At 43.9% G+C, this 27,103-nt stretch overlaps 1 protein-coding gene across 16 annotated transcripts in view; it reads right to left on the reverse strand.

The window, feature by feature from the left end:
* The window catches only part of LOC140615803 (phospholipid-transporting ATPase IB), a 570,784-nt gene extending 546,002 nt beyond the window's left edge, over positions 1–24,782 (reverse strand). For 4 of the 16 annotated variants that reach the window (XM_072795747.1, XM_072795740.1, XM_072795741.1 and 1 more), the window contains exons 1-4: positions 24,572–24,782; positions 20,209–20,353; positions 12,231–12,390; positions 6,583–6,727 (exon numbers count right to left, since the gene is read on the reverse strand). Coding sequence is in view for 4 of the 16 variants with exons in the window: in XM_072795737.1 (XP_072651838.1) it covers positions 24,092–24,167 (76 nt within the window). In the remaining 12 variants the exon portion in view is untranslated. Of the gene's footprint in view, positions 1–6,582; positions 6,728–12,230; positions 12,391–20,208; positions 20,354–24,091; positions 24,221–24,571 lie in introns of those variants that run through there. The other 12 variants (XM_072795737.1, XM_072795736.1, XM_072795751.1 and 9 more) reach the window with 7 other exon arrangements.
* Positions 24,783–27,103: the final 2,321 nt, after the last annotated feature.

Genomic DNA, 27,103 nt, shown 5'->3' on the forward strand with positions numbered 1-27,103 from the left:
TATTTTGAGTTGATTATTTTGAGAAACTGCAGAGACAGGAAAATCTCTGAAAACAGAATAGCAGTGACCCTTTTGGAAGGGAAACTTACATTAGAAATTGGGTGGTGCCAGGAAGAGAGCTACCACCAGAAATAACTTCATCACCTGAGGGGTAACCTCTGTTTGTCAAATATTTCCTCTTCTCACCTTCCTGTGAACTGGCTCCCCTCTTTGAAGCCCTAGATCTTTCCTTAGTTTAGGAACTAGTCATCTGGCTGCCTTCTGAGTCTCCCATCTCTGTGGACTTCCTGTGTACACATGCACATGTAATTAAAATTCATTATTTACTTCTGTTATTTGATCTTTTATCACAAGGGGAGGAACCTAAAAGGGTGGAGGGGAAATTATTTTCTTGTAGATGAGATTTTTCTTTGAAAAAAAAAAATTGGTTGATTTGAGAGACAGAATGTGAACAGAGGAAGTGGCAGAGGCAGAGCGATAGAAGCAGACTGTGCTGAGCATGGAGCCCAACATGGGGCTTGATCTCATGACCTTGAGATCATGACCCTGAGATCACGATCCAAGCCAAAATCAAGAGTTGAACGCTCAAGCAACTGAGACATCCAGGCACTCCAAGATGAGACTTTTATTTTTATTTTTTCAAGATGAGATTTTTAATAAATGTGTACTGAGCACCTATTGTAGTCAGGGCCCATACAAAATGTAATGAATCCCAGATGAACTCCTTCAAGATGATGAAGTCAAACAGCAAGCTCAAAACGTATCAGATAAAGACAAACACATGATTTCACTTACATGTGGAATCTAAAACACAAACAAACAAACAAAAAAAACAGAAACAGACTCCTAAAAGCAGAGAACTGATGGTTGCCAGAGGGTTGAGGATGGGTGAAATAGATCAAGGGGATTAAGAGGTACAAATTTCCAGTTACAAAATAAATTAAGTCATGAGATGAAAAGTACAGCATGGGGAATACAGACCATTGTATTGCAACAACATCGTATGGTGACAGATGGTGACTACACTTATCATGGTGAGCACTGAGTAATGTACGGAATTACTGAATCAATATGTTGTACACATGAAACTAATATATATCAACCATGTTCCAATTTAAAAAAACTGAAGAAAACAAATGACCCAATTTAAAAATGGGCCAAAAATCTAAAAAGACACCCCAGCAAATAAGGTATATGGATGACAAATAAGCCTATGAAAAGATGCTTAATATCATTTGTCATTAGAAAAACGCAAGTCAAATGCACAAGGAGGTACCACTGCTCACCTACTGGAATGGCTCAAGTCAACAACAAAACCGAGTACAACAGGAACTCTCACTGCTGGTGGAAATGCAAAATGCTAATACCAGTCACACTGGAAGACAGTTTGGCAGTTTCTGATCATGGGAAAACAACAGACAAACTCAAATAGAAGGACACTGTATAAAATAACTAATTAGTACTCTTCAAACGTGCTAAGGTCATTACAAAATAAGGAAAGACAGGGAATCCCTGGGTCACTCAGCAGTTTAGCGCCGCCTTCAGCCCAAGGCGTGATCCTGGAGTCCCGGGATCGAGACCCACATCAGGCTCCCTGCATGGAGCCTGCTTCTCCCTCTGCCTGTGTCTCTGCCTCTCTCTCTCTGTGTCTTTCATGAATAAATAAATAAATAAAATCTTAAAAAAAAATAAGGAAAGACAGAAATTGTCACAGATGAGAGATGATGAAAGAGCGACAGTCACTAAACACAACATGGGATCCTGGGCAAGATCCTGGGGCAGAAAAAGGACATTAGGGAAAAAAACTGGTGAAATCCAAATAAAATGTGTAGTTTAATTAATTAGTATTTTGTCGAATGCATCACAGTTACGTAAGATACTAAAATAAGGGAAGCTGGGGGAAGAACACACCCACTGCAGCAGGTGACTGCTGTCAGCCTCCTGTGACCGTCTCCAGTGACCTCAAGGAGAAACCAAAAACAAGAAGAATCAGAAAATCAGTTGAGGGGAGGCAAGCAGGCAATATTTTTGAACAATCGGATATGGCAGAAAGGTACTGTTACGACGGCCTAAGAGTCTTCCACATGTCTAGGTGGAAATCAGTAAGTCTTAATTTTACAACCCAACACACCTTGTGCGGGGTAACTACACTCTGGAGAACCGCTGGCAAGCACGCACACCCCTTCCCCGTTTTGCATACAATCCACTGTAAATCAACAAGCGTTGGAGCAGTTCTTGCAGAGCGATCCAACATACTGTCTCCTGGGCTACTGTCCTCACTAAGATAGCGGATATAGCATTTTCTAACCTACTTTGAGGTTGACTTTTTTTTTCCTGTGGACATACCAAAACCCTCTTTATCTTTGCAACTTTTCTGTAATTCCAGAATTATTCAAAGGAAATAATTTATTAAGAAACCCCGGAGGCACCTGGCTGGCTCAGTCAGTAGAACGTGCAGCTCTTGATCTCAGGTCGGGGTTGTAAATTCAAGCCCCCTTTTTAGGTGTAGAGATTACGCAAAAATTTTTTAAAAATCTTTAAAAAGAGAAAAAAAGAAAAGAAACCCTGCAGTTAGAAATACACCCATGAAGGTGTCTAATATAAAAAACAGTATGTAGGGGGGCACCTGGGTGGCTCAGTTGGTTGAGTATCTGCCTCCAGCTCAGGTCTTGATCCCGGGTGTCCTGAGACTGAGCCCCGTATGGGGCTCCCTGCTCAGGGGGAGGCCTACTTCCCTCTCTCCCCACCCCGCCCCCCTGGCTCGTGCTCTCACTAACTCTCTCTCTCCCCTCTCTCTCCCTCTCTCATAAATAGATAAAATCTTAAAAATAATATATATATATATAAAGTATGTAAATAATTCTGAGAAGGTTAAAAATATATATACAAAAATTCAAAAGTAGGGCAGCGCGGGTGGCTCAGCGGTTTAGCGCCACCTTCAGCTCAGGGTGTGATCCTGGAGTCCCAATATCGAGTCCCACATCAGGCTCCCTGCATGGACCCTGCTTCTCCCTCTGCCTGTGTCTCTGCCTCTCTCTGTGTGTGTGTCTCTCACGAGTAAATAAAAGAAAAAAAAAAAAAGAATTCAAAAGTAGTGCAAATAAAATGCCAGGGTGGCTCAGGGAAAGAAAAGCTCATTAATTTTGATCAGCCATGAAGGGCTCCATGGAGGAGACATTGGCATCTGGATGGACCTGTGCAGATATGGAAAGGAAAAGCACAGTATGTGTAAAAGGAAGAGAATTTTCTTTCAATTGGAGTGTCAGACACTTGCCAGTATAGGACTCACCATCAATCACTAGTGCCACACCAACTTTCACCATGGCAGGGGCCTAAGCCTGACCACACTTCACATCGCCTTGGCTCAGCACTAAACATGTGACCCAAGGGCATCTTGGTCGCCTTTGTCCAATGCCTTGTATAATGGAATTTGATAGTTTTATTTTTTTTTTAATTCATGGACTTAACTATTGTACATTACGATAGACTGGCTTATTGGCATTTTCAAACGGTTTTCTCAACCACAGATAGGTATCAAGTAAAATGTAACTGCTACAAGCTGTGACTTTCCCTGAGCCCCACACCTGCTAAAATAGCCTGCTCAAAGGTCCCCATCTTGACCAAAGTTTCTTCTGTAATGCACCTACAGGGCAAAAACATAAACATTGATACAAGTAGGTTTCATCTCTTTCCCAAAGACCAAAAGTAATCTAAACAGCCTCAACCATCCTTTTTTTTTTTTTTTTCTCAACCACCTTTTATACTTGAGAGATATCAGGACATTCAAGGCACCAAAATGGAGGGTAAGGTGATCTTCCTGCCCTAAGGGGACCCAGATTGGAAGTTAAGTAACAATTCAAATTATTATGTGATAAGTGTTTTTGCTAACTGTTGATGTTCCTGTTATGTCCTCCACTAGATTAAGAACTTCTTGGGGGCAGAGAGTATGATTTTTAATTTGTTTAACCTGATCAAAACTCAGTGCCTAGCACTTAGAAGGCTCGGTGATGAATGAACAGAATAAGTAAACAGATGATAGAAGAATGGATAGATAAAATGATAGATGGATGATGGATGGATGGACAAATAGATGAGCAAAGAATGGATAAAATAATGGGAGTCCAGGGTAGGGAGAAATTACTGCTAGTTGGTAATGAAGATGGAGGAAAGACTTAAGCCGGACTTATAATAAAAATGCAGATAAAGCCTCTCTGATTTACTGGTTATATCTCAGAAATTCATCCTATTCTAACTTGTGCCACTCTACCTCTGAGTCTCCCCATCTCCTCCCCATCACCACACCTCCACTTAGATCTGTCCATCCTTGAAATCTAACTCAAGGAAATGAATAAAAGGATAAACAAATTGTGGTACCTCCGTACAAAAAGCACTCATCAGCCATACAAAAGACATGGATAAAGCTCAAAAGCAGAATGCAAAAGAAGCCAAACATAAAAGAAAGCAATACAAATGATTCCATTTGTCTGACATTCTGGAAAAAACAAAACTGTGGGAACAGAAATCGGACGAGTGTTATCAGGAGCTGGTAGAGGGGAGGGAACTGGCCACAAAAGGACAGAGGGGGAAACCCAGGGGTGATGAAATTGGTCTGTGTCGAGATGGTATGCAGCTGTATTAATCTGTCAAAATCATCAAGCCATACTACCCACATAAAAAGGGTGAATTTCACTGTAGGGAAATTATACCTTAATTACCCTGACTTTTTAAAAAGCCAAAAAACAAAAATCTCACACAAGTCCAACTCTGAAAAGCATCCCATGACCAGGCTCTGCTTCAAGTGTTCATTTATCATCCTTGTAACTCACTCAGCAATTAATCATGCCCTGTGGGCACCTCTTCTGTTATCATCTTGAAATACTTTTTATTTTTATTACCTCCTCTTTACATGTCTAGGTCTTATCTCCCCAACCAGATGGCAAATCCCTTGGAAACAAGAACCTGGTAGTATTGTGCCTCCTTTAGCCACAAAGTATCCAGGTCACTGCTTGACACATTACACAAGTGAAAGGTTGAATAATTATTTTTTTTATTTTAAAGATTTTTATTTATTTATTCATGAGAGACACACACACAGACACACACACACAGAGAGAGAGAGAGAGAGAGAGGCAGAGACACAGGCAGAGGGAGAAGCAGGCCCCATGCAGGGAGCCCGACGTGGGACTCGATCCTGGACTCCAGGATCACGCTCTGAGCCGAAGGCAGGTGCTAAACCGCTGAGCCACCCAGGGATTCCCAAGGTTGAATAATAATTCGTTGATTTCAGCAAAAACCAGCAAAAACCATACATTCCAGAATCTGGAATGTATGAAGTTATTTTGCATACATCTTCAATTCAAACTTGACCATGATAAACAGGCTGCACAGTGTCTTTCTCTGCTAATTACCAAACACACTTTTTCCTGCAGCCTCCTGGATTCTCTACATCATTCATATGTTTCACCCCCAGGAGCTCTCTGGTTGATCCATCACTGGTATAAGATATGACACCAAAGATTTCCAAATGAACCTGAATCAAGGTGAGGACGCTTCCCAGAAAGTGCTTAGACTAAGTGCTGCTACCTCCTTTCCCAAGATTATTGACCTCAATTAAGCCCAGAGCTTATCAGACACAACAGAATCACATTCCTGTTTGAACATTACAAAATCCAACAATTTCTATTTCATTCTCCTTACGTCTAAAATGCTGAGATTTCCAATTTCCAAACGTGCCTATTGTCAGTTCCTGAAAATAAAACAATGGCCACTTCTCTCCCTATATTCCCTCAAATTTCATGAAGAGACACTATCCTAATTAAATTGCTGTCTTACCACATCATTTTAAAAGGAAATTTAATCTTCATTAGTCTGGGGCGAGGGGAGAAGGAGAGTAGTTTTTCCTGTGCTCATTAACCCCATGTTAGCAGCAGAATGCTGTTCTTTGACATTGCAGGGCTTTGACCTCACCTTTAATGGGTTTCCTCTCAGATCTTTCCTGGCCACCTTGGTGAATCTGTTTTCCATTAAACAGGTAGAGCAACATTTCCTTTAGGCACAAACAACCGTGACCACAAAAATACTTTAAAATATTAATAAAGAGAAAAAAATCAATGTATAGAAATATTTACATTGCATTTTATATATAAAAATACTGGGACACCTAGGTAGCTCAGTGACTGAGTGTCTGACTTTGGCTCAGGTCATGATCCTGGGGTCCTGAGATCGAGTCCATGTCAGGCTCCCCACAGGGAGTCTGCTTCTCCCTCTGCCTATGTCTCTGCCTCTCTCTGTGTCTCTCATGAATAAATAAATAAAATCTTTAAATATATACGTATATACACATATATATAAATACTTTCAGGTTAAAGAAAAGAAACACCTATTTTTCTCATTTACAGAAACTCTTATAATTACAAAATTACTGTTCGAGTTTTAGGAAGTTACAGCTCAAAGTAATGTTTCAGGTACTTCAATAGTAACTTGGTGAAAAGGTTTTTATTTATTCCCATTTCAGAGAGCAGTGAAGTGAGGTTGTGCAAGTCTGCTTGAAGGAGCCTGCATAAACACCCAGTGCCCACCAACCTGAAGCATGGACTCTACGAGGTGAACACCTCCAGGGCTTGGCCCAAGGTCTCTCTCCAGCTGCTCAGAGCTTCACCTCCCAGGCAGAAAAGTGCTAAAGCCAATGTACAATGTGCATCTGACCCACAGCCCACCTCAGTGTGACCTACAAAAGCAGCAGAAGCAAGTATTTAGAAATAAGTACATATAAACATATAAAATTTTCCATAAAAAGGGAAAAGTTTAAGATGTGGAAACAACATGTTTGTTTAAGACCCTGTCACACAGAACCGTCTGCACAGTTTGAATTCCTGCTAAAACACACAGATGGAGGTTCGTGGCTGCTCATGCTGCCCTGAGAAATTCTCAATGGCTCTCAAGGTTCTGACCACCTCAGCAATGTCTTCTTGGGGTACTTAGTGCCTTCGGTCCAAGCACAGAATGAGCCTGTTCTTTATATTTCTGATGCTAAAAGAGTAGGAACATTTCTCCCTGAGGGTCCAGAGAAAGTGATTTAATCCTGCGTTTATACAATCAGCTGAGAAGCCAGAAGGCCCCTGAAATATGTGCTCTGTGGTGGAAATCAAAACTGAAAAAAAAAAAAAAAAAGAGAGAGAGAGAGAGAGAGACGCCATTAGATTGTTTCAGAATCTGGAATGTATGAAGTGGTCACACCTTACATGTTTAGTGGTGAGAGGAAATGACAATTTGGATTCCAAGAGGGAAAAAAAACCCCATCCCTATTAATGCTCAAACTACTATTTGGCTTAACATAGTTTCGATTAAAAAGTGCAAGTCTGCAATGGTGCCAGTGAGGCGTGCCCCATATCCCTCCCGGTGGCCGGCGTGGGCACAGGGAGGTTGGGTAGCAGGGCTCTGCAGGGTCACGGTATTCCTCTAAAAGCACCCTCATCAGGCAAAAAACTGGCTTGTTTTCTCAAGAAGAGACAGATTCCCCCATGCATTTGCTGATACAAGGAGAAACTGTCATGCTCTTTAAAAATTAAGCTCACTACAGGGGAGCCGGGGTGGCTCAGTCGGTTAGGCATCTGACTGTTGATTTCAGCCCAACTCGTGATCTCAGGGTCATGGGACTGAGCCCCACATCAGGCTCTGGGCTTATCAGGGAGTCTGCTTGAGGCGCTCTCTCTCCCTCTCCCTCTGCCCCTCCCCATGCTCACCCTCTTTCTCTCTCTAAAAGAAATAAATCTTTGAAAAGAAAAAAATTAAGCCCATTACAATTGTCATTTGACTTTCCAGACAGACTTTGGTATCTATATGAAATTGACATTAAATGGAGAAAAGTTAACAGTCGACCTATGGACAAAAGAAAATGGGAGAAGGTCAGAGCCCTATATCCCTAGCATATTACTCTTGAAATAATTACAGTAGCATTTTATGCCTTAATGTTTTTAATTATTAATTTTATAATAATTAATGAATAACATGAAGTTTCTGGTAGCAGTAGGTGCTCCATATGGTATCCTGTGTAAGAACTCTCAGCAATCAGCGAGGTAGGATATTATCAACTCTAAAGCAGCTCTGATTGGAGTCATCTGGGCTGTATCCCTGCCTGAAGTCAGGACTTTGAGTTCAGCCTAAACCACAGCACAGATCAAATGAAAATAGAGAACTGTGGGTGGCTTCCCTCTGCAGCCAGCAGGCATGCAGTTAAGCAAAAGAAAGAGCAATAGGAACACCTTGCATGGCTACTGTGGTCCCACAGGACACCTGGCAAGGGTTAAACCACAGCCACACTGGCCCTTTGGAAAGTGACCAGCCCTTTTCCTTTGGAGACAGCTTCCCTGTTCATGGGACCCAGAGCTGGTCGTGTGGAAGGAATGAGAAGCCAACAGGCTCAGCAGACTATCAGTGGAGGCAGCCCACCTGGTAGCATGTCCTGACCACCACCCTCACCCACCCACCCCACCCCCACTCCCACCCCCACCCCCGTGTGCTCACTGAAGACGGTGCAGACACTCCTGCAGCTCTACTCTGCCCTCTCCGGGGACCCTCAACTGAGGGGAAAAAAAATGATTTCTGGAATCACAAGGTACTTAAAGTACATGAACAGCATGCAAAGGAGAAAACAAACAGAACTCAATGCTCAGATGATGAAACCATCAGAAAAAGACTTTGAAACGTGAAATTCACACCCCCCAGGAAAGGAGAGTGTCCCATACCTTAGGCAACTCTAGACTGCTCTGAAAAAAGAATCCAAGACCATGGAAAGAAATCACATAGCTGTTGAAATAACAACTCAACAGATATTTCAAACTAAGGAGGAAAAAAGAAAAGAAAGCCAAAGCTGAAGAGTGCATTAGTGAACTGAAAGGTAACACCAAGCAATGACACCAAAATGGAGCATTAGGGGATAACGAGTATAAAACCAATTAAGGAACCTTCAGGGAGAGACAGACGTGCCAACAGCCATGTGGAGGAGGTTGCAGGCAGGAAGGCGGAGAAAAGATGAAAAATTCCCCCAAAAGTAAAGACCGTATTCTCAGATTTGAAAGGGCCCTCCAGCACTGAGCATTTGATGGGGAAAAGAAAATACTTAGACCATCAATCACGTTGGAACTCAAGAACATCAAGGACACATTTATCATTAAAAACTGATCAAAACGGGGGATCCCTGGGTGGCTCACCGGTTTTAGCGCCTGCCTCCCATATCGGGCTCCCTGCATGGAGCCTGCTTCTCCTTCTGCCTGTGTCTCTGCCTCTCTTTCTCTCTGTGTCTCTCATGAATAAATAAGTAAAATCTTTAAAAAAAAATTTAAAAACTGATCAAAAAAGAAAACAGTTTTGTGGCAAAGGAACAAGAATCAGATGGACATAGATTCTCATCAGCAAATCTGGGTATGGGAAAATAATGAAGCAATCTCCTTAAAGTGCTTAAGGAAAAGAGTTTTTGAGTCTAGAATTCTGTATTCAGCAAAACTATTGCTTAATGGGGAGGATGACATAAAAACATTTTCAGGGACATGAAGAATCAGTTTTTAGTCACAGATGGTCACTGGGCGATCCTGAGGGATCCACTCCAACAAGAGGAATGACACATAAGCACTGCACTCTGGGGATTTCAGCAGAGAAGAGAACAGGGAGGGAGGCAAACGGCCAACGTTTTTGTCTTCTTTTTGTCTGCAGGGCTCAGTTGTGGAGAGGAAAATGATACACATACTGATTAATTCTCGCCTCTGTTAGCAGAAAAAAATATATGTAATTTGCAATTTAAAAGTGCCCTCTAGAATAAGAAGTTTACACATAAAAGGTTCAAAAAGCTAAGGAAAAATATTATGATAGAAAAACTTGAAATAACTTGAAATAGCATAATCCATGAAAGTAAATGTTGGTAAGTTGGATTTTGTTAAAAATTAAAAACATGCTCTGGGAGAGACACTCAGAGAATGAAAGACAAGCCACAGACTGGGAGAAGATATTTGCAAAACATATCTGGTAAAGAACTTGTCTCTAAAATATAGAAAGAATTCTTCAAACAATAATAAAACACCTAACCTGATTTACAAATGAGCAAAAGATTTGAATAGGGGCTTCACCAAAGAAAACACACAGAGAGTCAGATCAGCATGTGCAAAGGTGCTCCATATCAAGTGTCATTAAGGAACTGCAAGTTAAAACAACTATTAGAATGGCTAAAATCCAAAACACCGAGGACACCAAGTGCTGGTGAGGATGCGGGGCAACAGCCATTCTTACTCACTGTTGGTAAAAATGTAAAATGCTACCGCCACTCTGGGAGACAGTTTGGTAGTTTCTTACAAAATTAAATATACTCTATACAATCTAGTTTACTCAAAGGAGTTGAAAACTTATGTCCACACACAAACGTGCACACAGATGTTTATAGCATATTTATTCATAATTGCCAAAACTTGGAAACAACTAAGATGTCCTTCAGTAGCTTAATGGATAAATAATCTGTAGTACATCCAGACAACAGAATATTATTCAGGGACTAAAAAAAATAGTCCATGAAAAGGTATCACACCATGAAAAGGTATGGATGAACCTTACACGCATTATCACTAAGTGAAAGAAGCCAATCTGAAAAGGCTACACCCTGTAGGATTCCAATCAAATGATATTCTGGAAAAGGTAAAATATGATGACACTAAAAATGTAGCCAGGGGTTGGGGACAGAGGAGGTGAATAGGTAAAGCCCAGAGGATTTGCAAAGCAGTGAAAATACTGTGTGATACTCTAATGTTGGATGCATGTCATGATACATTTGTCACGGTGCAACACTGCAGTGCCAGCCTCAGGGTATGACACCACAGCACTGAGTTCAGTGTTGACAGAGACGTCACCACATCCACGATGGCATCTTCCCTGCCTAGGCACGATACTGCTGGCATTGCCCTGGTATATCCTGTCAACATACCATTCTGCATAAAAGAGCCTGGATGGTAGACTGCAACTATGGACTGTCTCCCCTACCCTGGGTATCTTCAGCCATTCTCTACAGCCATGCTCATAAAGCCAAGACCTCTACTGAAATATATCCTAGACAACAGACAACACAGCTCTCCATTATACAGACTCACAGACTGAGTCAAATCATATCCCTAAAGCAAACCAACTCCATGCCACTGATACAAGATATCAGACTGCTAACAACAACACAAGTATCATCTCGGTTGCCAAGCCTGTATTGAGTACCACAGCCCATAATCTCACCAATGTTAAAAGGAATTCCTAAAAACTTAAAGTACAGGAACAGTCTAAAAAGCCCAGCTTCATCCCCTGGTAATATAATTTTTTTTTTTTTTTTTTTTTTTTTTTTTATTCATGATAGTCACAGAGAGAGAGAGAGAGGCAGAGACACAGGCAGAGGGAGAAGCAGGCTCCATGCACCGGGAGCCCGATGTGGGATTCGATCCCGGGTCTCCAGGATCGCGCCCTGGGCCAAAGGCAGGCGCCAAACCGCTGCACCACCCAGGGATCCCCATCCCCTGGTAATAAAACCTACTTGTCTTCTCAATAAAATGCCAGGCTGCCACTGACACAGTCTGAACACAGCCCTTGGATTATTTTCTCTTTTTTGTTTACTTTCTCCATTTCTGGGGGATATACTTTTGAGAAAGTTGTGAAGAAAATATTCACTAAGAGGGAATTATTTTTAAAATGTGTTTCTTTAAAAAACTCAACTCCAATTACTGACTGGCCTTTGGGAAGACGAGATCTATATACCAAGATGCCTGCTGGTTATAAAGGAGATTCTCATCTAGGTGGCTAAGATTTGCCAGCTGCTTGCTCTAGACTGTGCAGCACGTGGTCAAAAGTTTGTTTAATCATAAATTGCAGGTGCATAATATTTGAAGATCCTCTCTGCAAATATTGACTGATAAACTCAGATTACAAACACTCAAGTAGGTCTTATTAGATGTTAGGTTCAAAGAAATATAATAGTCAGTAGCCCCCCACTTCTCCACAAAGACATGTTCCAACACCCCCATTGGATAGTACCGAGCCCCATAAATCCTATGTTTTTCCTATACATACGTACTTATGATAAAGTCAAATTTATAAATTAGGTACAGTAAGAGATTAATAACTACTAATAAACAGACCAAATATAACAATATATGATAATAAAAATGATATGAATGTGGCCTCTCCGTCAAAATATCTTATTACACTGCACTCACCCTTCTTCTTGTGATGTGAGATGATAAAATGCCCATGTGATGAGATGACATGAGGTCAGTGACACGGGCATTGTGATGTATTCTTAGGCTACTATGGATCCTCTGCTGATTGTCCAGAAAGAGGATCACCTGGTTCCAGATGGCATTTTGACTGCGGTGACTGAAATTGTGGAAAGCAAAACTGAAGACATGGGAAGGGCACTACTGTACCCCGAACCAATTAATTTTCAGAATAAACTTAAGATGGATTGCCTAGATGGTGCCCAAGAAAGATTTTCACTCCATGTAAGAGAAAGACAAAGTAACCCTGAAAAGAATATTGGAGGAGTGGAAAGACATGGGCTCCAGGCTGTCACTACCCCTGGAATGCTGGGCAAATTCCAGAATGTAACCCTCCATAGCCTGGTTTCCTCCCCAAGGAAGGAGGGTGTTGGGCTCCCAGACAATTTTATTTCTGAAAGTCTGCAATTCCACGAACAGCAAATCACAAATGTTGGCACAAGACCATTCATGACAGTGTTGTCCAAGTTACATAGAGCATCTTAAATTTTTTAGTAAGCACACTGAAAAAAGTAAAAAGAAACAAAATAATCAGAATATTTTAGGGCTGTCTGAGTGGCTCAGTGGTTGAGTGTCTACCTTCAGCTCAGGGCGTGATCCTCCATGGGGAGCCTGTTTCTCCCTCTGCCTGTCTCTCTCTCTCTCTCTCTCTCTCTCTCTGTGTGTGTGTGTGTGTGTGTGTCTCTCATGAATAAATAAATCTTTTTTTAAAAAATTGGAATATTTTATTTAACTTGACCTATCCAAAATATTACTTCAATATGTAGTAAATATAAAACATACTAATGAGATGGCTTAGATTCTTTTCCCATAGTAAGTATTCAAACTCCATGATACTTTCAATACTTTGAGCACAGCTCAATTCTGACTCACTCCTCAAGTGTTCAGTAGCCACTGTGGCTAGTGGCCACCATCTGGGACCGCACAGATCTAGAAAGTCACGACTTTGATAATGTCTGACTCTCCAAGTACTGCTGATGCTCTGCAAAGTACGCTCTCAAAGGACAAATAAAGATCAGGCAAGGATGGACAGATTTTTCTATCTGCCTGGTTCCATCTCTACACCTTGTTGATTACAACTCAGCCTTGCTTCCCACAGTTACTCCCCTCTTTGCATCTCTGGTGTTGCCCTGGACCAGGCCCTCATTATTTCTCACCTGGAATACTGTAATAGCCCCTTACCGTGCACTTCATTTGCGATCTTTACTGATCCCTTGTGTTTACACCCAGCCCAATTTATTTTTACCTGGGGCCCCCTCAATCACTTGCCCACACTGGTGTCTTCCCTCCCAGAACATTTGCCTACACCCTAACATCTGAAACCCAGTCAGTAGAAGAGTCAAACAGAGTTGAATAGACGTATTTTCAAGCATCAGGGTCAACAGGAACATGAATGTGGGGTGGATCCAGAGAGCAGTATCTGTAATTTTCTTGCCAGCACCAATGAACAGCGCAGGGAATCTGGGGGAAGGACTGTGGGGACTGAGGACAGAACAGAAACACCGCACACCACCTCACACTCTTAGCAATTCGGTCAGTTAAATTCAGCTGCTGAGCCAGGCTCCCAAGATCCCAGAGGACAAAAGATCCATTTGTGTGTTTGCTAGATAAACAGTAACTACCTCTTTGGGGGTCCAAAGATAAAAACTGTGTAGTTTCAAAACCAAAGTTCTGTCGCCTCAGTGCATTGGAATAAAGAAAACAGAAAGAAAATGGAAACGAGTCTTAAATAAGGATAATCGTTATGTAGCTAAAAATAGTTCATAAGAGGCTGATCCCATGGAGCACGAAGCTGAACAGCTCACCAGCAGGCCACGGTTTTCTCCCTCTGAATGTGAATGAGCTTCTCCATGATATGCATGCATCATTTAAGGCTGGTGAAAAAAGCAATGCTCCCTGAACTTAAGATCTGGAATGAGATTCTAAATGTCAGAGTAGAGAGGTCCTTGCTCTATGTAGTATTCACTTAGCCCCATTTCCCATATGACCAATCTCAGTAATGTACTTAAAATGTTTACAGTAATCCTGGGAGCCTCAGCGCTGATTGCAGCTAAAACAGTATCTCTAGAGACAGAAGAGGGAGAAGCAGCCCCCAAACACTTCACCAAAATGTGTGAAATGTAACATTTGCTTATTATTTGGCATAAGATTATAAAAGACTGGAAAGCTTACTTGCAAATGTAAAACCTCTACATCAAAATTAATCAGGATTAGATCACTTTTTAGGGTGAAATGTGATGTTATATCAGATTCTGATTCTTACAGACAGGCAGTGAGCAAGGTAAGACATGTAGTGTCTGAGCAAGAGACACACATAAATAGCACGTGTGCACATACACACACACATACACCACCTACGGTAATGTGTTGACATAGTGAGCCCTCCACAATCCCTGCTGATGAATGAACAATATTATTCATGCACTCTTATGAACACAGCTTTGCAGGCAGACCCAGCATCCACGCGTGACTGCGTCCCCATGGGCTGTCAAGGTATTCTGCATGGGTGACTGGCCATCCCCATGGCCTCTGTGCTCTGTCCTGGCAAGGGCTCTCTCCCAGGTCTCGTTCCTGAGTTTGCCCTTAATGATGGAGAAAAACTCCCTGGGCATAGATATGAGGTCACTTTTATTTTTAGTCTTAATGGTTATTAACATTCGTCCCGAGCACTTTTATTGGCCTAAATGGATGTAAATAATATCTTATGTCCAGGATGGTATTGACCAGAGGTTATATTTGGTAAACGCAAAGATCTGAGGAGGAAAGGCAGAAACTCATCTTTAAAGGTGTTCTGTAGACATCCTCCCATAATGTCTGAAAACTTTTTTTAGAATAATTTAATTTAACCCTTTGATCTAGCTGGCACCTCTGTCAGAGAAGGGTTTAAGATAAAATATCCGCTGTGAAAGGAAAATCAATTATTAAGCAACTTAAGCCATCAACTGAGGTGCTTATTGGCCACTGTAGGGTGAAAAGAATGGCCTTGAAGCCAGGACAAGTGGACAGAAGGTGAAAGCCTCCAGAGACACTGGTGGATGAATTATGTATCCCTAATCTGAGTGCTTAGTGGGTGATCACACACACCTAGACAATGGCACACGAAGGATACCTAAATGCTCCAACAGTGACTCCTTGTCAGGCCTCCATGGTGAGATTTAGAGGGGGAATAATGACAGGTGAAGTTTCCTCCCATCCTGATGGCATGAAGGGTAAGTATCTGGGTGCAGGAGTTTACCTTGAATAGTGGTGGGCAGCCTGAGTAAGATCTGACATGCTGCCAATATAAACTTGATTATATCACAAAGTTCTCTAAATGCATCAAATAATTACCGTGCGTACTTTTATCCACATTGCTCACTCATCACAACTACCCTGTGGGGTACAAAATTTATTTTCATCTGCATCTGTAATCGAAATAAAGGAAGCTTTCCAATATCATACAGAACTGAATCCAATTCTCTCCAATCCCAAAGCGAGGTGTTTTAACCCTGATATATGACTGCCATAAAGAACCCTCCAAACATAATCTAGACCGTTAGGCCAACTTCGAAAATTAATCCATGACAGAGCTCAGTCAGAGCATTTTTTATTGAGTACTCACAGGGTAGACTGTACAGAAAACCGAAGCAGAGCCAATTAGGCCCAGCTCTTTATGTGTTTCCATTTGAGGAACAGAACACAGAAACAGAACTTGTTCTGTTCAACCTGGGTGTCATATTGAACCAGGCGCACTGGAGGAGTCGACAGTGCGCTGGGTTTGGGGATTACCTGGTCCTGCTGGAAACTAACCAACAAGCAAGGAGTGTCTCTGAATTATTTTTTTCCTCTGTGAAACCAGAGGATGAAGCCATTTCTGAGATGCCATCCAGCCCTTTACGATGAAAGACCACATCTGTGTTTCAGAGTCACCACTTAAGTATTTTACAGTCTGACAACCCGACTCATAGCTGAGGTCTGGGCAGGTGGATACAGGCCTGAGTTTAGGAGGGCACTACTAAATTTTGCTTTTCCCCAGGTGCCTTTTAAAATAAGCGCTTAGAGTTAAGGTTGGGGAAAAGTTAGTACCCTCTGCCCGATGGCCTTTTAAGTAATAGGTGCCTGCTACCCTGTTCTCTCTCCTGTTCACTCCTGACCTGGGCTGGAGGGCTGCCCTTCCTGCAGCTCACTGCACCCCCATCCCATTTCTGGGCTTTGTAAGTAATAAGTCTTGTGACCACTTCCCTGGTTAAGTGTACTGAAACTGCACTTTCGATCAAAATGAGCCTGAGGGTCTTCGCTTTCCCAAAGCGGGCACTCGAGTGTTGAGCAGCTGCCTGCCGACCGCAGGTGGGCACCTTGGGCCTCTCTCAGCAGGTCATGAGCTGCATACTCTAGACCCAATAGACCAGCTCTAGCTTCCAACACACCCTCATGTTCTAGTATCAGAGCTCTTTCTACTTTCATCCACCCTAATTTTCCAACACCCCCTTGAAACTTGGGGCAGGTTGTTATGGGAAAACTAAGTCCAGGTGGGAACACTTTTTAAATAAAACACAGCAAAAAAGCACCTTTGCTGACCAGGAGAGGACAGAAGAGATGGATAGGTCCAACACGGGATTTGGACGAGGACACTAGGGGCAGCTTCTGGAAGATCCATACTCCTCCAGGTTCTGTATTTGGCCTGTATGCTTACTGCCCACTAGCTCTTCATTGCTAATAGGTGTCATTTAAGCCAAATCCCTAAACCTAATAAAATAGGGAGGAAGCTTCTTCCCTAGAAACTGCTGACATCATATCTCTAAAAAACAACTCCTCTTCCTTTCTGTCCTCACCGTTCACCTCCACCCCCCTCCGCACACCCATACACACACACCCCCACTTCACTATTCAACTGTGTGCACCATCCATGAGTGTCACTGTTCATGAGTGTCACAGCAAGTCAGGATAGGAGTTGAGAGCACTGAACCCGTGGGTTGTAACCATCCACAGTGCGACAAGCTTCATGAGAGCACACCTGTTCTGCTCACCACTCCATCTCTAGCCCCAAGAGTAGTACCCAGCACATAGTAGGCACTCAACATTCGTTTGTTCAAATCAATAATTCCAATTCCAACTGTCTCCCTTACCGGACCAAAAGGCTCAATCTTGAGCCAACTGTAAGCTTCATATGGGCAGGGGGACCACCCCTTATTAGCCTTTGTATTCCCATCATCTGGTAAAATGACTGAGACACACTAACACAAAGTATCTAACTGGAGAAAAGTAGAATTGGCAAATGTGCCCCTGAATACCCAGATTAAGGAAGGAGTCAAAGATATCTCATAAGCAAAAAATAATAATCTCAGAATTATTTTAATAAACAGTATGCAGCTCAGCACATAATCTTGAGGCAAATTTCACCGTGAGTTTATTTTTTAAAAATGAAAATAAATGTAAGGTAGTACACCAAGGTCTGAGTTCACCCCTACCCTAGACCCTACCAAGATACATCAAGCAGGCGCTAATGTGCCGAGCACGAAGCTTCTCAAACACAGAGGTTCTGCTGTGGACAAAAACAGGTGGTTTACAATTTAATTGCCCTGAGGGAACAGCCTATCAATGAAATTACAATGATATCATTCAAATGTCTTGAATTGAGAGTGTATTTCCAGACCTGAAACGTGACGACTATTTTCTTTTGATAAAAATTACTATAGTTTACCTTTCTTCCACTAAACTTTTTATCTTGGTATCATTCTAGATCCACATGCAGTTGTAAGAAAATAAAGAGATTCTGTGTGCCCTTTACCTAGCTTTCCCCCCATGGAAACATCTTGCAAAACTATAGCACAATATCACAACCAGGACACTGATAGCAGATAAGTCAGGATATGAAACATTTCTATCACCACAAGGATCCCTGAGGTCACCCTTTTATCCTTCCCATCACCACACCTTCCTTCACTCCTGGCAACCACTCATCTGTTCTCTATTTTTGTAATTTTGCAATTTCATGAATGTCATATAAATAAGATAACATGTAGCCTTTGGGATTGAAATTTTTGTTACTCAGCACAACTCCTGGAAACCCATCCAAGTGGTTGGCTCCTTTTCAGTGCTCAAAAGTATTCCATGCTGTGAATATACCAAAGCTTGTTTATCCTTTCAGCCATCGACAACATCCAAATTTTGGCTATTATGAATAGAGCCGCTATGGATACTCATGTGTAAGTCTGGAAAAGAACGATGTTTTAATGAACAATGGAATGCCAAAATCAGGACAACAAGGTTACTGACAAGAAAGTCTGCATTCAAAATAAGCATCAGCTACTAGGATGCTAGTCATGGTGCAAATTAAGTTAACTGAATTAAAGATAAATGCGGGAGTCTGACTCCAAAGGGGAATTGTGAATTTTAGAGTTGCAAAGGATCTTAGAGATCACCTCATCAAAATTCCCTTAGAAAGATGAACAGAATTGCTACCTGCACCCAGACCCTTTCTTTGGACATCTGGTTTAATGTTCTCCCTTATTAACACAGCCCCTATGCTCCCAGTTCACAGCCCATGATAATACATATATGAATGTAAAAAAAAAAATAAAGAAGGAAATAAAGGTTTCCATTTCTCCATAATCAATGCCCAAGATTACAACTGCTATATCAAAGGACACCTGCATGTTCAGCTTTATAAGAAACTACTATACCCAAAATACATAAAGAGTTTATACAACTCAACACCAAAAAAAAAAATCCAATTAAAAATGGGTGGAAGATCTGAATAGACATTTTTCCAAAGAAGACATCCAGATGGCCAACAGACACATGAAAAGATGCTCAACATTACTCATCATCAGGGAAATGAAAATCAAAACCACAATAAGATACCACCTCACACTTGTCAGAATGGCTAAAACAAAAAAGACAAGAACTAACAAGTGTTGGTGAGGATATGGAAAAAAAAAAAAAGGAGCCCTTGTGCACTATTGGAAGAAATGAAGACTGGTACAGGCACTGTAAAAAAAATATGGATGGTCCTCAAAAAATTAAAAATATAAATACCATATGATCCGGTAATTTCACTACTGCATATTTACCCAAAGAAAATAAAATTACTAATTCAAAAAGATATAAGCACCTCTATGTTCACTGCAGCATTATTTACAATAGCCAAGAAATGGAAGCAACCTAATTGTCCATTGATAATTGTGCACTGATCATTGAAATGGATAAAGAAGATGTGATATATATACACACAATGCAATATACTCAACTATAAAATGAATGAAATCTTGCCATTTGCTACCATATGGATTGGCCTAGAGGGTATTATGCTCAGTAGAAGCAGTCAGATAAAGACCAATATATTATTTTACCTACATGTGAAATCTAAAAAACAAAACAAACAAAAACAGCAGAAACAGACCCATAAATCCAGAGAACAAACTGGTAGGTTGCCAGAGGGGAGGGGAGTGGGAGATGGACAAAACGGATGAGGTAGAGGCTTCCCGTGATGGAATGTCTGTCATCCCATAATCACGGGGATGAAAAGCACAGCATGGAGAGTAGAGTGCACAGCGCTGAATGGTGACAGTTGGTAGCGACACCTGGGGTGAGCACAGCGTAACATACAGAGATGTCGAATCACTATGCTGTACACCCGAAGCCAATGTAACCCCGTGTGTCAACATTACTTCAATTTTTAAAAAGCAAGCAAGCAAAGAAGTCGCCAAATCTTGTCCCTGAGTGGCTGTGCCATTTTCTGCCCCCAGCAACAACGGAGGAGTGATCCAGTTTTCTGCATCCTTGCCAGGATTTGCTGATGTCATTATTTTTTATTATAGCCATTCTGATATGTGGGCTGCGATTCACTTTTAATGAACACAAAGATCCAGAGAGGAAAAGGAAAGGCCTCACAACCACCCAGGTATCTTTAAGTATTTTGCTGATCCCTTGTGATTACCTTAATAGGCATAATAAATCCTCCTCTGCCCTAAATGAAGTGCTGGGTAGGAAGAGCAGGGTGCTTCCTTCGAGTAACACAGAGCAGCTACCAACAGCAAACATCATCCTCACCATGAAATTCTGGAAGCATTCCCTTTAATGTTCTAAGAGCAAAGCAAGAATAGCACTTCCGGTCAAAGTTTTTATTGGCAGTACTAGCAAATATAATCAAATAAGAAAAATATTACGACTTACAACTATAAAGGAATAAATGAAATTATTTGCAGATAATGCAAATGTCTACACAAAAAAATTAAATGAATCCTAAACTTTCAAAATTTATGATAGTTCACTAGGTTGTTGATACACAATCACCAAAAAATTTCAATAGCTTTCCTAACATCAGCAATAATCCAATTAAAAATGTAATTTTTGAATAACCCCATTTTTTTCTAGTAACAAGTATCTCTGAATAAACCTTTTAAAATGCATAGGAATCTAGGGAAAAAATTATACCAGTTTAACAAAAGACTTAAAGGACACATTTAAATAGTGAGAAATACCACGTTTATGGTTAAAAGGACATTGTTTTAAACGTCTACTCTCTCCAGATTAATCTATAAATTTAATGCAAATTTAACCCAAATTCTATCAGGATGTTGTTTTATTTCACTTCATTTTAGAAAAGGTTCTTTTAAAAATACACATGGAGGGAAGCCTGGGTGGTTCAGCGGTTGAGCACCTGCCTTTGGCCCAGGGTGTGATCCTGGAGTACCAGGATCGAGTCCCATGTTGGGCTCCCTGCATGGAGCCTGCTTCTCCTTCTGCCTATGTCTCTGCCTCTGTGTGTGTGTGTGTGTTTCTCATGAATAAATAAATAAAAATATTTTTTAAATAAATAAAAAAATACACATGGAGGAGTAAAGGACCCAAAGGAGACAGAACATAAGGACTCCTCTAACTCTGGGAAACGAACTAGGGGTGGTGGAAGGGGAGGAGGGAGGGGGAGGGGGGTGAATGGGTGACGGGCACTGAGGGGGGCACTTGACGGGATGAGCCCTGGGTGTTATTCTGTATGTCGGTAAATTGAACACCAATAAAAAATAAATTTATTTAAAAAAAAGAAGTCAAGACATTCTGCAGAATGGGTGACAAAGGGACCCAAAGCTCTGAGTGCTAGCTGTGCTGATGCCAATGTCCCATTCATGGCGGCACACTTCTGTCAATGGAAAGAAGTGGTTTCAGAGCTCAGGACACTCCTAGACCAACCTCCCAGCACCCCCAGCCCTAGCACTTCTGCTTGCCCTGGTCATCATCCAAACTCAGTCTATCAGGCCCTTCACCCTCTTCTATAGGAGTGTCCCCACAGAGCCCACACAATCCAAGGGCCCCCTTCTTCCTCACACTATATGCAGATTCTTCACAAAGACACCACCTCTTAGAACCTTCCCGTCTTCTGGAACTTGCAGCCTTTCATCAGCAAATATCCTATCTCCCCTACCTCTGGACTTCTTGCCTTCACTGCTCTGCTTTGATGACCCTGCTCCTCATTGTTGATTTCAGATCACTGTCCCTCCTTACTTCCTAAAAACCGCCTTACTTTGACACTCCATCCAACTGTATGACTGTAATACTAGCCTTCAAATAAAACAGTCTGAAACACATCTTCCCGACTCCAGCTACCACTCAACTTAACCTCTGCCCCTTTGCTACAAAATCCACCCAAAAGAGTATTCTGCACTTGCTGTTTCCTTTTTCCCCCCCAAAGATTTTATTTATTTATTCATGAGAGACACAGGCAGAGGGAGAAGCAGGCTCTCCGCAGGGAGCCCGATGTAGGACTTGATCCCAGGACCTGGGAATCACACCTGAGCAGAAGGCAGACGCTCGACTGCTGAGCCATCCAGGTGCGCCTGGACTTGCTGTTTTCAGTATCTGTCCTCTTACGTCTCTCTCTCTCTCTCTCTCAGGCTGTTCTGTAGACATTCTCGCCCACGCTTACACAAACACAGCTTTTGCAAGGTCACCTGTACTCTGTGATGGACTGTTCTCAGGCCTCGCCTTTCCTGAGCTCCCAGCAGCACTGGGCACAGCTGAGCATCCCCTGCCTTCTGAACAGTTGGCTCACTGAGCTCCAGAGCGCCACTCTGGGCTTTGCCTGGGACCTCGCTGGCCATCCTCTAAGCCCCTTGGCTATTGTCTTAACCTCCCTGAACTTGTCTGTGTACCCAGGCCTCTGTCCAAGGATCTTTCTCTTCTGGGCCACATGTATACACACTGGTTACATCATATGCAGGGCCCAGGACAATATGAAAAAGCAGGCCCCTCACTCAAAAATTAGTAAGGCTTCCAACACCACAACAGCTCAGCACAGCATTAGAACAAACGCAGGATTCGTCCAGAAGTGGGGCTCTGTGCAACTCTTCTGTCACACAGCTAGGGAGCTGGTCCTGCCGAGGACCCCAATCTACATCTCTGGTCTAGACCACTCCCCTGAACTCCAGGCTCATAAATCAGAGAAGCTCATAGACTCCTTTTAAACATCTCCACTCTGCTCTCTCTAGCAGGCACTTCAAAACCAAAGTCATGGACCTCCCCCTCCACAAATAAGTACCCTGTTCTTTCTGGACTTTCCCCCCCTCTCAGTGAGTGGCATGTTCTTCCACTTTCTTTTTCCTTCTAGCCATCCCTTGGTTCTCCTTTTACTGAAGCGTCACATCCAAATCATGAACAAATGTTGTGGGCTCTCCCTTCAGACATATGGAGGATGTGCCCACTTCCCCCCCCCCCCCAGCACTGCCACAGGTACCATCTGGCACCTGGATTACTGCTGTCGCCTCCCAGCTGGTCTCTGGCTTCAGCCTGCACTCCCTGCAATCTAGCCTCAACCCCATGGTCCTCTCACACCGGGGTTCTCCTCAGGTGGATGTGAAGGTGCCCCGACGTTCCTCAGGAGCACAGGTCTGAACTACCAGATAGCGCTTTCCATGTCGCATGACTCAGCTGCAGAAATCGGCAAGTCGTTAATTTTCATATGCCTATTCTCTCAGAACAACAAAAACCTCACGGAGACTACAAATGCCCCAGCCCCACACTGCAAACCCTGTTCCCTCCTCCTACCAAAGAGCCGCCTGCAAATCTGCGGGGAGTCCTAAGACAGTCGGAAAGCTGGTCCCCTCTGAAGCTCTCTTTCAACTGTTCACCATGTAAGGGAGGGATCTGGGTAACGCAGCGTGGATCATAATCAGGGAGCATCCAGCTTAACACGCTCGGGGTTCTAAATATGTTCGCAACCAACGAAATGCACGAGTCCAGCCGTGAGCGGCCGGGGCCGTGCTGCGAGGCCAGGACTGCGGGCTCCAGAGGAGCAGCAGGCGTCGGGACGCGGACGCGCGAGCGCGGGGCGTGCGGGGACGGAGCCTGTGCGCCGAGGCTCCCCGGGGCTCTGCGGCAGCAGCGCGCGCGCGGGCGGGGCGGGGCGCGGGCGGGGCGGGGCGCGGGCAGGGCAGGGCAGGGCAGACGCCCCGCGCTCTGAGCGCCCCCCGAGCCGCGGCCCGGCACCCCCGCGCAGGGCGGCAGGGCATGCGCGCGGCGGCTGGCGCGCGCACACACACACACACACACACACACACACCCACACACACACACACACACGCACACGCACCGAGCGCGCACACGCACCCCGGGCCCGCGGGCGGACGGGGGTCTCTGGCGCCCCCGCCCCTCCCGGCGGCGCAGGTGTCGGGCAGCCCCGCGCTCCAGGGGCCGAGAGCGCCGCGCCGCGGGGGCCCCGCGCAGGGAGGCGGGCGGAGGGCGGGGCGGGGCGGGGGCGGGGGCGGCTCCCCCCGCCCGCGGCGCCCCCGCCCGGCCGACCCTCCCCGCGCGCGCCCCTCCCCGCTCACCAACGGACGAGCGGATCCGCGACCTTCGGGGCAGGGACATCTTAAGAGCTGCGTCCAGGCCGGAGGCGTTGGGCATCGCGCCCCGGGCGGGGGCGAGGCGGCCCCGGGCGCTCGGCGGGGGCTGCGCGCTGGGCGGGGCGCAGGGGCGGCGGCCCGAGGGCCATGGGTGGGCGCGCTCCCGGGCCGGACGGCGGGGCGCGGGGGGCAAGGGGGCCCGGGGGCCGCGCCTGTGCCGCCGCCGAGGACGCCGCGCCGGCCGTGCCGCAGCCTCGGGCCAATGCGGCGGCGCCGGCGGACGCCACGGCTGCGGGCCGGCGGGCCCGGGAGGGGGGCGCGGGGCGGGGCGGGGCGCGGAGGGGCCCGGCGGCGGGAGGCGCGGGCCGCGGGGGCCGTGGGGCGTCCCTCGGGGCGGGGGCTCTGCCCGGACCCGACGCGCCTCCCGGCCCTTCTCGGCCTGTGCCCGTCCGCTGCGCCCTTTACCTGTCACTCGTCCTGCGGTGCAGGTGTCCCGTGCGAGCCCTTCAGGGCTCAGAGCGTCCTTCCTGTTCTCGGTTTCTGCCCCGGGTCCATTTTGGTGCGCTCGGTCTCCGTTCTTCAAGGGACAGGTATTTCGAAGACGCAGGGCCTGGAACTAAAAGAAATCCTGAGCCCCCGGACTCCTAACCCCCAACCCGCTTAGAATTCTAATTTGGTGGCATGTTAAAACTGTAAGGAGCCCTTAGGAATGCTGCTCAGCTCGCGCCACACACACGCACACGCACACACACACCCCGACACACCTTCCGTAGGAAACAAAGTCCATGAGAGGTGAGGTGAATTGTCCAAGGTCACTTGATCCATTTTTTGTTTTTACTCATCAGTGTTTATACCGCGTTTGGTCCTTCTGGGCACAGTTCCATAAAAAGGGGGGGGGGGAGGCTGAATCTGTTTAATATCTGATGAAATTCTGACCTCAGAATGAAAACAAAGATGATTCAAGAAGAGTCCGACCTTACATTTATTGATGTGCTCATCACATTAAATTTAACATAAACATGGAGGGCTGATGAGAAGGACAGAGTTCCGCAGAAAGAATTGGTGCCCCATGAGAAAACACCTATGCAGCCCCTCAACCTCCTACTGGCTATCTCTGCTCCGAGTTTTCTTAGGAAAAAATAGCAGAAGGGATGGACAGGAGGCTGGCAACTTTAGCTTCCAAGTAGGATTCCCTGCTTGTGTCTTCTGGGCTCTCAAAACAAAACAAAACAAAGTGGTTCTAATAAGAAATGAGTTTTCAGTAGGATGTTGAAGAAGAAAATTTTCTAAATTGTTGAGCTGAACTTCAGGATGGGGAGATGTTTTCTCAGTGGGTCCTCATAGCTGCTGAAGGTAAACTTCAAGCCGCTTGATCCTGGCAGTGACTTTGTCAAAAACTTTGTCTCTAATAATTCAGTCAATTTTCTATTGATGATAACCCTTTGAAGGCTAAGCAGAACTGAAAAGGACTTGAGTGAAAAATGGAGTTTTTTCAACCCCAAATTTTAGGATGAAAAATGTTCCTATCATAACCAGATGGAAAAAGAAAGAGTAGATAGAAGTTATTTTTCATTTTTGAGAAGCTGAATATGTTAAATATAGAACATTGCTTTGACCACCACAGATTGACCCAGTGCCTTGCCCTGATTTTGTGCATCCTTATCATGAAATGAATAGGGGCACTTCTGTTTCTGTAGCTTCTCAGAACCAAAACTTCCCTAACAACTTGGTAGAGCATTGAGATTCAGTTGGCCTACTTTGAAGATGACATGGTAGGTGCAAGGAGCAATAAATGGGTAATTCATTTGAATTTGTGTTCTCTCATTGACTGCCATGGTTAATTTCCCTGATCTGACTAGCTGGCATCTCTCTTGGGAACTTAAGGATGGCATTTCACTATGGAATCCAGACCAAACTCCTATCTTTGAGATCTTCTACAGACATACACGCACAAAGAACAAAAGCTAGCCGATGACCAGTATTTACTATTAGTCTTAGAATCCAAATGCCAATATGGATCATTCAGGAACTGGTATGTGACCTCTGGGAGAAATACATCCATCTGCGTCAGAGGCAGCCTAGGCTAGAACCAAAGGAGATGCAAGAAACTTGTAAAAAAAAAAAAAAAAAAAAAAGGCAATGCAAAATCAGAGCAATAGGGATAGAGAAATTTATTTTTTGTCTCTATCCTATAGAAGCAAGAACTTCTCAAGAAAGAGCATTTGCCTCAATTCTCTAGAGTCACCACCTCCAGCATTTACAAGTCAGGTGACAGAAGCAGCATGGAGAAGAAAATCCCTCCAAAGACAGGCCAACCAGGATACACCAAGCCCCTAGCACTGTGGGTTGATAAATATCACTGAGCTAAGTCAGAGTAGCTCTTTTCGTCGTAATGTATGATGTCGAATAAAAGGAGGAATTGGAGTTTCTCCATCCTCTCTATACTCTCTGCCCCCTCGCTAAGCAATGAGATGGGCCAAGACACACCCATCTCCCAGAGAGAGAACCGCCCCCCCCCCCAACATACACACATACACACCGTGGTGTGACTGCAGAAAGGCTGAGCATGTTTTCAAGATTCCAAGGAAGGAAATCTGCACAACTTTTCTTGGCAGCACAGTCTGATGCTAAGGAGCTAGGGCTTTCAAGCAGTTCTTCCTATGACCATCTTAAATTCTATTTTAACTTAAGCCCATTCTTATTTAATCTTCATGGTTCTAGAGAGCAATCAGCTTGCATCCTTCTCGAGTTCTTTCATATAAATTAAGATTTTGAGCCATTCCTTAAGCTCCTTTCTTCAAACTAAAACCCTATTTCTTTTTAAAGTGTTTACACATGAAAAAATATTCATACATGTATACATATATGTATATCCCTTTTATGTGTGTACATATATGTCTATACAGAGGTAAACATTTTTAAAAAGGAAATTGCATATCTATGCCATATAAAAAGGTACAGAGATGCATATAAGCATTCATCTGTGTACCTATGTCC

This window comes from Canis lupus, chromosome 24 (genome assembly GCF_048164855.1).
Source record: "Canis lupus baileyi chromosome 24, mCanLup2.hap1, whole genome shotgun sequence".
Taxonomy (NCBI): domain Eukaryota; kingdom Metazoa; phylum Chordata; class Mammalia; order Carnivora; family Canidae; genus Canis; species Canis lupus.